Genomic DNA, 12242 nt, shown 5'->3' with positions numbered 1-12242 from the left:
TGTCTTGGTGCATCTAAACTGGTCTGATAGAGGAGCTGTGCAACATTAGATGTCAGCAATGAGCCTTGTCAGCCTCCTGAATTTGACTTTCTCCCACCGTCCCTCTCTCAGGTACCCACCGAGGCTGGGCTGCTGTTCAGATGCGCCTCCTACATGAGCTGGTGTACGCCTCCCGTCGCATGGGCAACCCCGGCCTGTCTGTTCGCCACCTGTCCTTCCTGCTGCAGACCATGCTGGACTTCCTGTCTGATCAAGGTCAGCTCACCATGAAGCTTGCAAAGCTGCAATGTTACACTTTCTTTTTTCATTGTGGTATTTAAACCCTGTGAGGTGCTTCCAGCCTTCAAAAAAAAAATAAAAAAAATCTAGAAACAGCCACCCTGTCCTTTGACGATTGTGGCATTATACCTTGTGCTTAATAGTATGCGATGCACAACGAAGCCAGCTTTTTCTTGGCGGGAGTGCAACATTGTGCTCTGACCAGAAATCCTGTGCAGCCAGGAGATAGGGTTTTTACTGAAGCAGTGTGAGCCAGACGGTCCACTGGCCACACAATAGAGGCCAGCGTAATCCTTGGTTGGCTATGGAGCATGAGAATGGAGGGAGGGAGGAAGAAGAGGGAGACGAGGTATGAACAAGATGAAGCAAGCTTAGAGTATTAAATATTAAACATCAGCAAAGGGACTTGTGCAGCTGTGTTCAGGGTACTGCTTATATGAGCGTTCTTAGAAACAGTCCTGCTGAAATGATAATACTGGCTACGGCCTTATGTATATCAAGAGCTACGAAAAAAAGCTACCAAATGATGTAATTACTAGTGCTACAGCTGAGTGTTTTCTCACTGTAAACACTGACCCTGTAAGCCGACTTCTTGTGGACTGTTTTTTGCTGCGATGAAAAACCATTTCATATTTGCTCAGTGTAACTTTTGGGGCTCAGAGCTCTGCCTGCTGCAGTTTGGGTGCCCTCCTTTGATTGCCTCTACTCCCGTCTGCAGTGTGATATTACAAATGTCAGAAAGGTTATTGTAGCTCGCTCTAGTGGAATAATTCTCTTTTGATGTGTCTTGGGGTTTATGTGTGTATATGTCGAGCACAGAATAGAGTTGGGCAGGAAAGGACTTTTACGGCTCTGTTGTGAACGTCCAACAGACATTGTAGCCAAGAAAGTGAATGTTAAAATCAAACTCTCACACATTCACAAATCTTTATGAGTCAAAACGTGACCATCACTTCTAGTGCACGACTTCATCAGGGTCACCATACAACACATACAACACATTACAAAGATCAGGATGAGCTTCAGGTCTTTCAGAGGATGCTGCTGTCCTTGGCCGATATGACAGTCTTTCAGAGGCTGTAGTGGACTGGAATGAAGATACTGGTATTATGAAAGTAGAAGATGTAAGAAATCCATTGGTACCAACCATTTTATGTGAGCTTGTCAGAGCGGGTTTGATAACGCTTCAAAGTTAGGCTGAATTTTGGCGAGAGAAAAACTGCCATGGCAATTTTCACAGGGTCCCTTGTGCAAAAACCATGCTGTTTTTCTCATGTAGTACAAATGTGTTATATTTGCTTTTTGTATTTGAATATTCCTGCATACTGTGATCCCTTAAAGGCTTGGAATTGCATAAACTGGGTGTGACTGGAAAGCTAAGACACTTGTGGATTCAGTTACCCTGATTTTATTGATGTGTGATGACAGTAGCCTTCAAAGAAGCCATTTCATTGCAGTCAGGCCATTTTCTGAAAGGACATTCCTATATAAAATGGCCTATTGTGACCTCAAGGATAATCAGAGCCTCATGAAACTGTATGGCAACAAAGTGGAGACCTCGGGAAATCAGAAGATTGATGGCTGTAATAGGTATATTGACAATAAGGTTTTTTTTTCAGCAGTTTCCAAAACAGAGGTGCTCGCCATCCAATCGCCAAAAAATGTCATTCTTACAGAACATTTTTCTTGGGTGTTCTTTAAGATTTTGGTGTTTTAATGTGGTATTTTGGAGGGATTATTGACCATTTTTCCCCCCAATATGTTTACATTTAGCTCGACAAAGCAAATAGTATCAACCCAAAAATTGCTGCAACATCTTAAGACACATAATTGAACATGGGAATGACCATCATATATTTCTATCCTAATCTTCCGGCCCCTTTACTCTCTAAGCTTTCAAAGTTTTAATAGGTGCCAAACTAAAACACAATGTTTACTCAAAAAATTTGATACATTGCCAAGCTGCATCTCAAATTAATCCTCAGGTTCCCAGCTTCCCTCTGTGTACTGTTGACCTACTGTCTCCCCCTAAGGCCTCATTTCCACTTACGGAAGTCACTGGTGTTCGTATATCCGAAAATATATGGATGATGCCTCTAGTGTCCAACGCAAGGAAGTGCATTTCTTTACAGATGCAAAGAAATCTGATAGAAACTACCTGAAGCCCTGGAAGAGAAGCTACTTTTGTCTGTGTACACCATCCAGTAGTTTGGAATATGCACTTGGAACATTACCGGGACAAAAACAGGACCAATATTGCATGGAAACAAATAAATGAATATGTTGGCCTATAATAATAACTGAAATGAATAATTAAAAAGACATATCAACAGCTGAAGGAGTCATAATGATAATCTGACTGTGTATAATGTATAATGATATTTTTGCAGAATAACATTGCTCAGGTAGCACTCTGTCATACGGTCTCTCCGAAATCCACCGCAAAAGTTCAATTTTTTTAATATAGTCGCGGCAAATTCTAGATCGAAATATTACAGAGGCTAGGGGTTTTGCAGGCACATTGGATATCACAGAGGTTCCCATTGGAATTAATGGACTTCCAGTTGACTCGTCTCCGTACACATACAAGTGGAAATGAAGTGTTAAGATCCCTTGTGCCCCCTAAAAAAGACAAAATGGGTCTATGGTAGGGAGGGGGAGAAGAAGAGGTTAAAAAATAAAAGTTACAGTATAAAATAAAATGATTATAATATACACTGCCTGGCCAAAAAAAAAGTCACCACCAAAAAAAAAGGTCATACACTCTAATATTTCGTTGGACCGCCTTTAGCTTTGATTACGGCACGCATTCGCTGTGGCATTGTTTCGATAAGCTTCTGCAATGTCACAAGATTTATTTCCATCCAGTGTTGCATTAATTTTTCACCAAGATCTTGCATTGATGATGGTAGAGTCTGACCGCTGCGCAAAGCCTTCTCCAGCACATCCCAAAGATTCTCAATGGGGTTAAGGTCTGGACTCTGTGGTGGCCAATCCATGTGTGAAAATGATGTCTCATGCTCCCTGAACCAGTCTTTCACAATTTGAGCCCGATGAATCCTGGCATTGTCATCTTGGAATATGCCCGTGCCATCAGGGAAGAAAAAATCCATTGATGGACTAACCTGGTCATTCAGTATATTCAGGTAGTCAGCTGACCTCATTCTTTGAGCACTTACTGTTGCTGAACCTAGACCTGACCAACTGCAGCAACCCCAGATCATAACACTGCCCCCACAGGCTTGTACAGTAGGCACTAGGCATGATGGGTGCATCACTTCATCTGCCTCTCTTCTTACCCTGATGCGCCCATCACTCTGGAACAGGGTAAATCTGGACTCATCAGACCACATGACCTTCTTCCATTGCTCCAGAGTCCAATCTTTATGCTCCCTAGCAAATTGAAGCCTTTTTTTCCGGTTAGCCTCACTGATTAGTGGTTTTCTTAAGGCTACACAGCTGTTCAGTCCCAATCCCTTGAGTTCCCTTCGCATTGTGCGTGTGGAAATGCTCTTACTTTCACTATTAAACATAGCCCTGAGTTCTACTGTTGTTTTTCTTCGGTTTGATCTCACCAAACATTTAAGTGATCGCCGATCACGATCATTGAGGATTTTTTTCCAGCCACATTTCTTCCTCGAAGACGATGGGTCCCCACTATCCTTCCAGTTTTTAATAATGCGTTGGACAGTTCTTAACCCAATTTTAGTAGTTTCTGCAATCTCCTTAGATGTTTTCTCTGCTTGATGCATGCCAATGATTTGACCCTTCTCAAACAGACTAACATCTTTTCCACGACCACGGGATGTGTCTTTCGACATGGTTGTTTAGGAAATGAGAAGCAACTCATTGCACCAGTTGGGGTTAAATAACTTGTTGCCAGCTGAAAGATAATCGCCCATGCAGTAATTATCCAATAGGAGGCTCGTACCTATTTGCTTAGTTAAATCCAGGTGGCGACTTTTTTTTTTGGCCAGGCAGTGTATAATACATGCAAGCTAACGCAGCATTCTCATATGGATGATTGTGGTGTATGGTCGTGTGGTTTCAGGCCAACATATTATTGAACTGGTGCGGAGATAGAAATGGGTGACACAATATTTGGTCAGTACATGGGACAAGTGCATCTATGGAAAAGTACCCTATGTGGAACTTAAGAAGTCTCCATCCTTTGACCTGTACAACACAACAATCATGTAACTCATCGCCTATTATGTAAGGATAAGAAAAGATGATAAAGCAGTAACACAGCTCGTGAAGACGATCTGTCACAGTGAATACAGATTGGATTCAAAACTTTGCAAATTAGTATCTTGTGTAGAAGATGATGTTGAATTTTTAAACAGCAGTGACCGTTGTCATCAAATGATACTTCATGGAGCAAGGTACATTTTCACTGATAATGAATATCTGTCGTGATGCCGGTAATATCAAAGGTGCTATGAAAAACATGGGCATGTAATTGTGTGCGGGAGTTTTTTAATTTGTTTGAGCTACTATAAAAAAGGGTTTAATTGAAAGGGAACTAAAAATAGAAAGAGATGATTAGAAGATCTTGTCTCTCTGATTAACATCACATATTAGTTTTGGTTGCTTAAGTCTTTTTCATTTTTGAAAATCTTGATTACATTGCCTTGATTGTAGAGAGAGGATACATTTTCTTTTTAGGCTGGATGCCACTCTTTACTGTTTTAATGTCATCATGTCACCCACAGGGCACATCTGTGAATTGTTTTATTTTCTTCCAAGGCCTCTCTGTGGCTGGTTGTATCTTTTCAGATCTTGGCTGGCATCATCAAACATAGCTCATTTTGTTTTTAGCAGAACTTGAATTGAAAGAGATGCTGAACGTCTCTTCCTCTGGGTCACGACAAGGTGACCAGGATCACATAGGGTTAGTCACAGCTGATATTCAGGATTGCCTGAGAGAGTGAAATCAGTCAGGGAGACAGAATGAGGTTAAAGCAAATGAGGAGAAGTTATGAGAAATCTCTTGTTTCCCCTAGACATGACAAACCCTTGAAACAGAACTGCTGAAATTTTAAACAGGGCTGTAGAATGTGTGAGTGAAGCTATTAAGACTTTTGGTTCAGGAAAGTTAAGTTGTCACTGATGGCTATAATATTCACACAACTTCCTGTCTGTTTATCAGGAGTCTTGGTTTGGTTCTGGATTTACTACATGTCTGACCGGCTACAGGGGGTCACGCACTACAAGACCTTTCCGATCTTTCCGAGAAATCCCCAATCTGTATGTCTTGTGACGTGTGAACCACAACACTGAGGACAGGGGTGCCTACTAGAATATATCCAAGTCAAAAAGCGGCAAAGCAGCATTCTGAGTTAGTTATTAGGCTAGTAACTTACAGAAACATTGCTTGCAATAATCCACCTTCCACCTTCACTTCTGTTCTGTGGGTTTTGTTGCAGACAAAGCTAAAATCTTACGAATGTGCAACTTGAATAGAGCAGTATGGCTAGTGGAGGTCTCAGTTATGTATTGATTACATCTTCCTAACCTGATGTTAGTTAAGATGATCCATTCTGAATGGACTGCAAGTGACTTGCAAACGTGTCAAGTTTGTAAAAAACACACTTTATTTTTTAAGTATAGTGACTTTCCGGTGTTGAGCTTTCATTTTGAAGTGCCGTTTTTCTGCTGTGGAATTTGTGACCAATAGACAGCTTCTTGACAGAGACAGTTAGCTAGCTCGATGACATGGCCAAACAGAAGTATGATGCCGAATGTATTAAACTGCGTGGACCTTGAACTAATAACTTAGGAGAAATCTGGACCCTTTAGCTGGACCAGTTTGCAACCACTGTTTTAAGCCATAGATATACATTTTGGGCTGGCTGCTATGGTAACCAATCTTTCTACATTTAAACTTTTTTTCTAAGATGATAGTTTTCACTCAGAAAAAAATTGAACCCATCAGACTTTCATAAATATCGTAAGGTAGCTATACACTGCTTTTGTAAACATGTTTTTAATTTTTCTGGATTTCGACTAATTTTTAGACGGTATGAGAAATTAAAGTTAAATAGAAATAAAATGAATACAAAACAGACCTGTTTTATTTTTGTGTATCTCACGCATATACATACCATGAACATACACTTTTTGCGACAAGGTCATAATGCTCAATTTCTCTTTACAGAGTGACTATCTTGATATGTAATGTTGAGTTCACACCAGGCGTGAATAAAACATTTTGTGTGAGTGAATTTCGTGCAAAGACAACGTGAAGACGCAATGAGACTTGAATTCCCACTGGGCAGTGTGATAGCCGCGACGTGAATGATGGGAAATATGCAAATTAAGCTTCATGGAGAAAGCGAGTAGTGCGATTTTGCATTATTATTATTTATTGGCAAAAGTTGAAAAATCTGAACTTCAGCGACTGAGTAGCACGAGGATAGCCAATCAGAATGGAGATCCGCTGGGGTTAATGACGCCAAGGATGTACCAGCAGAAATTCATTCATCGATTTAGTGATTTTACACGCCTATGATGCAAGTTATTCACGCATATAAAGTGAGTCAACACAAAATATTTTAGCTTTCAAATTTGCACGAGTTAAAAAAAGTTAAAAATAAATGGTGGTGTCCCTGGTGCCTCGTAAGGTGTCTCTTATTTCCTCACTGAATTGCAGCCTTAGTGCAGTTTAGGCCAACTGTCATGGCTGTCATTCTTCCATGTTAATCCAAGTGTTGCATTTAAGGCCACAAGATTCTCTTTAAGATCACTGACATGCTTACAGAGCATGCATACAATCCCTTTGTCATCATCAAAGTTTTGATCACAACTTTAATTTGGACATGTGCTTGTTTTGACGTGCTGTGTTTGACCTGTATTACCTTTTACCCCGCTGGCTGCCAGATTAACAGCAGCGTGATAATCACATCATGACTGATTGGTGCTGCTGCTGTTCGTAGTGCTCCTCAACTCTGTAGCACACAGCATTTGGGAAAATGTGATGTGGCTGATACAGTAAGGTACACAGGGAGACGTGCCAGCAGGTGTTACTGACCCAACACAGGAACACAGGAAATGTGTCTGTGTATCATGTTCTTGATTAGGTGTTCGGGAAACTGTCCCTAACCACCAATTAGTGATCCTCAAGCTGGAGAACAACTGAAACCAAACATCACTATATTTTTAGGAAAAAAAAGTGATGTTTACATTGCAGTTGCAATGACCGGTGAAATTGTTGCATCATTTTGGGGAAATGACTCACTTCACTTCTCCACGTATTAAAAAGATATAGTTGTTAAGGGGTTGCAGACTTGCAATAGTTATACCAAGTGCAGATGAAGTCCTGAACTCACATTTCATGAGATATGAATGTTCGTTCTCTGTGCCCACGCTCTACCTTTGTAATGATGGACATTGTTATACATTTTTTTTTACAGGCACAGGTATACCTCCTGCAGTCACAGGCACCACATCAGTTTAGCAGTATTGATAAATTAAGAAAGAAAGAAATACATTTTGCCATTTGTCCGAAGTTTGTTGTGAGTACTTGCATTTAATTAGAGTTGTTCACATACTTAATTAATCCCCATCTTGCCGAAGCTGTGAGTAGAGGTTGTTTGCTTGGTTGCATAAACTTTCACATAACAATTCTGTTTGCACATCTATCTGTAGAGATTTCTGAAAATATTTCCTCCAACAACAAATTACTCATTTTTTGACTCACCGCTGTGAGCAACCAAAACAACTAGCATTATAATTCTGCTGTTGCTCATTGCAGCCAGGGATGTATCTCTGTTGCAATTTAAAATACATTTAAAATGCTGTTTTGATTTGCCGTAGGAATGTGTAGAATACTAAGCTTCAGCAAACAGCTTGATGTAGATGTATGAGCTGAGGCAGCAGTTAGAACTCATCGTCTCTCCTGCAGCTTAGATATGGCCGTAGGAGTTTTAACTGAAAGGGAGCGGCCTCATACAGCCTGAAAGCAGTTGTGGATGACAGGTAAGGTTCAAGTGGCACTACACTGGTCCTATCCATAAAGATTACAAGTCAGTAAGAGTTTTCACAACCACTTAGCCTGTGAAAACAGTTGTATAATGTGTTCTGTGGCTCTGGGGGAGCTTTGTCTTGTCTGAGGGTGCTTTCACACCTGCCCTGTTTGGTTCAATTTAATCGAACTCAACTTTGTTTGCCCCCTAAAGCCTAGTTCACATTACACGATGTTCACTCTGATTTTGCATCACAGAGACTATCGTAGTCTTTTGAGTGTTCATACCTGGCGACATGTGTTTCTGTCATCGGAAGTCTCACCGACTGCGTTACGACCTGTGTGAGCACACCACAAGATTTCTCCACCGAGCCCTCGCCGACAGAGCCCCAGATAATGTGGTGATGTCACCAAACTACGGATTTTAACTTAAAGACGACACATCGTAAAGGCATGGATATTGTTCCCAGTGTTGAATCAGATCTGCCTCCAGGGACTGGGTCCAAACACAACACGCTCCCTGTGATCCTGTGGATGCCGCCATTGTTGTTGCTGCTTAGTCTCGCCACCAGACAATCAGAGATCTCCGCCTTCTGATAGTCTGGGGACGCTCCTTTCTAAAGTGTGTTTAACACACCGGAGAAAACGGCCGGCAACAAAGCAACACCTCTTGCATTTTTGAAAAGGACACGCCCTCCCGGAAATGTGCGCTCCCCCTTTTCTTGTCCGCAAGGAAACAAACACACAGAGAGCTTGAAAATGGATGCCGAGAGATTTAACTCTGTTTTATCAAACGTGTGCTCAGTCCACAAGATTGTGGAAATGAAGGACTTACAGCGACTTTGTTTAAAACTTTTAACGCAGTCGGACTATGTTTACGAGCACAAGAGTTCAGCGAGCCGCCGAAGGACCGCCCTGCAGATTTACTATTGGTTCTGCAACGTAGGGAGTTTTTTTAAACTCTGAAATTGTATCCGCCCATCTAAACACAAAATCAGGGGGAAAGACATCAGTCTTTAGTTAAGCAAAGCGTCTAAAGAATGACTTGTGAGTCTAGTTGTTGCTTGCTGGCTTGTCAGTGTTGCCAGATCTTGGGAGAGAAACAAGCAACCAGGGCTATGGAAACAAGCCCAAAAGAAGCGACGGATATATATAGAGAAAGGCAACATTTAGAGAGCAAGCCCAAATAAGCAACTCCACTTTAGAAACAAGCCCAAAAAACCGCAACCCGCGACTGACAATATTTGTAAGTGACATCAAAAAAAAAAAAAAAAAAAAAGCCCAAAGTCGTGGCTAATAAGCGGACCTGGCAACCCTGCGGCTTGTCCTCCTCACATTTCTTCCGTCCTCCCGCGTGCTGACGTGGGACATATCCCGCCTCTCATTGGCTGATGCTCTTTGTCAGTTGTGTCACACTTCTCCAGTTTTCTAGCATGCCAGATATCCAGTCCCAGTCACAGACGAGGGGGCGACTTGCTCGTAGGCTTGTTCACACATGAGGACTTGTCGTGGCAGACTATCTGCCGACTCACCTCCGACCCAAGGTGGCTCTCAAGATCCTCTGCGACGTCAAAATTGTGGTGAAAATCGTGTAATGTGAACTAGGCTTAAGTGCAGTTCGTTTGGGCAGGTGTGAACACAGCAATCACACTCAGGTGTGCACCAAAACAACCACACTGAGACCTTCTTGAAGAGGTGGTCTCAGTCCGGTTACAAACCAACTCTGGTGCGGTTCGTTTGTGGTGAGAACATGTTCCGACCTTGATCCGAACCAACTGCAGTCACATGACACATTGTTTGGGTTAAACATGAGCATGTTACAGTCCTGGACGATTATTAATGTGCACCTCCTCCTGTACTGCCTTAATATGCACATTCAGCATATCCAATGCATCAAAACACTGTCGATGCCAAATTAAGCGAGAAGGAGTATTCCTGTGTCAGGAAAAAGTCAACATGTCAACAAGTTTGATATTGCTTACCTATAAATAGTGAATTTCATACCAGAAAGATTAATGTCACCTTTCAGTTGCTCAGCTTCCAGTCTACTATGATTACTTCTTTAACTGAGGTTTTTATTATTTTGATGATTTATGTTTCACTTCCAGTGTTTTTTGTCGGCCTTTTCTTGAATTACCAGAAAAATCTAAATTATTCATAAAACTGTTGATATGTCTGTTTGTGATCTGTCAGTAGTTTTCATTTCACAATATAATTTGATAAATCTCCCTTTGAAAATGTTCCCATTGTCTGCGCTGTCATTAAAGGTATTTGAAGCTCACCTCTTCCCAGAAGTATCTATAAAACAGTGTCTATGAATGATGAGTCTCAAAGCACAGCAAATATAGGAATCTCAGGGGGGCCTTCGCTCTACTGCCGAGGTTTTTCTTTTTTTTTTGGTTTTGTCAAACTGTGAAAATCTTTAAAAGATTCAGGAGAATAATGGCAGTGCCACTTAAGGACCTGCTCAAAGCTGAAGGCCATAAACTTTCAGTTATTATTGCCTGATTTGCCATTCGGTTATCACTCCATTATTCAGTCTGACTTCGGCTTCTTGTTTGCTGTTTTTCCCCAGACTTAAATGGCCTGTTATTATGTGTGATTTACCTGTCTGCTTATACTTGACTTCCTGTTTATCATGCCAATTTGTTGCCTGTTAACCACATATAATTACAGTTACAATTACATATACATCAGTCATCATGCAGCAGTCATTCCAAGTCCCTCAGTTTCTGTTTGGGTCCATTCACACTGAGACACATTGCATAAAGATTTATGAATAGAATTATCTTTGATCACATATTGGTCTGATTTAAGCAGGTATATCAGTCACGTGATTTATAACTGCCCCAATACCTGCATCAGTTTCATCCATGCTTCTCATCATATTTGTAGGGATTTTGGCTCTGGCAGAGTTGGATAACATTTATAGGGCTGCCCCTGACGTTGAATTTTCCTAGTCGACCGATAGTCGTCATTTAGGGCCATTAGTCGACTAGTCTCCTGCATGTTTCTGATATGAATGTAATGATTAAATTATATATTTTGAAAGAACAGTATCAGTAACATTGTTAACACTGTGCTACATTACAGAGAAATACAAAACCGTACTAATGAACCTTCATTAATATAGGCCTATATTTTATCTACAAGTGCACGTCACACACTGAGCGAGCCGCCTGTTGATGACGCTGTGGGCTAATGGGCATGTAGCTACTTCCATGTTTCAGATGATACGTCATGTTTGTAGTCGACCAATGAAGATGAGTTTACATATCACCTTGGGTTCGTCCTTCACCTTCTCAAAATGATCCCACACTTTGGATTTCCTGCCCGACATGTTGTTAACTAGCCTGTGGAATAACCGCAGGTACCAATTTAAATTCCCACATGGTCCAGTCATATAGGTTTGGATTTATTTTGACAAGGCGCAGCTCAGAATAGAGTTTCACATTTGTTTTTCTTCTGCGACTAAGCAGCCAATGAATTCTTGTCAACTAATGACCTTTCTGGTCGACTAATGTTTGGTCGACTAATAGGGGGTAGACCTATACATTTCCCAACTTCAGTCCCTTATGCAAAGGCCCTGATTGGATATTCCAAAGTCTGTATCCTGTAGTTTAATCTAGTCATCTTGCTGCATATTTTTTTTACACATAACCATAGACTATATTGTTTCAGATGGCACTTGGCTTAGGGTTCTTAAAGCGCCAAAAATATATATATTTGATAAACTCAACAGCAATGTCTGTTTCCTGAAATCATGACCCGGTTACTCCAGATAATCCACATACCTTGTTGTGAACAGTTTCATGTGGGAACTATTTTCTTGCTACCCAACTACACCTGCCAACCATATCACCACACAGAAGAAAGTGTGCATCTACTCATGGAAGAGAAACTCATGCTTGTGACAGTGCAAGATGTGACAACATCAATAGTGTCCTCCCCTTTGAGCTGTAACGTTAGCTAGCTCAGTGGTGCTAGGTGCGCTGGA

The 12242-nt window shown here is 41.2% G+C and overlaps 1 protein-coding gene across 2 annotated transcripts in view; it reads left to right on the top strand.

Moving 5' to 3' along the window:
- trappc9 (trafficking protein particle complex subunit 9) overlaps window positions 1-12242 on the top strand; it is a 323945-nt gene that overhangs the window by 31288 nt on the left and 280415 nt on the right. For both annotated transcript variants that reach the window (XM_033637215.2, XM_033637214.2), the window contains one exon: window positions 112-255. In XM_033637215.2, coding sequence (XP_033493106.1) covers window positions 112-255 — 144 coding nt within the window. The remainder of the gene's footprint in view (window positions 1-111; window positions 256-12242) is intronic.

The sequence above is a fragment of the Epinephelus lanceolatus genome, chromosome 16 (genome assembly GCF_041903045.1).
Source record: "Epinephelus lanceolatus isolate andai-2023 chromosome 16, ASM4190304v1, whole genome shotgun sequence".
NCBI classification, from domain to species: domain Eukaryota; kingdom Metazoa; phylum Chordata; class Actinopteri; order Perciformes; family Serranidae; genus Epinephelus; species Epinephelus lanceolatus.
Note: the sequence above shows the minus strand (reverse complement) of the source record. Positions and strands in the feature narration are given on the sequence as shown.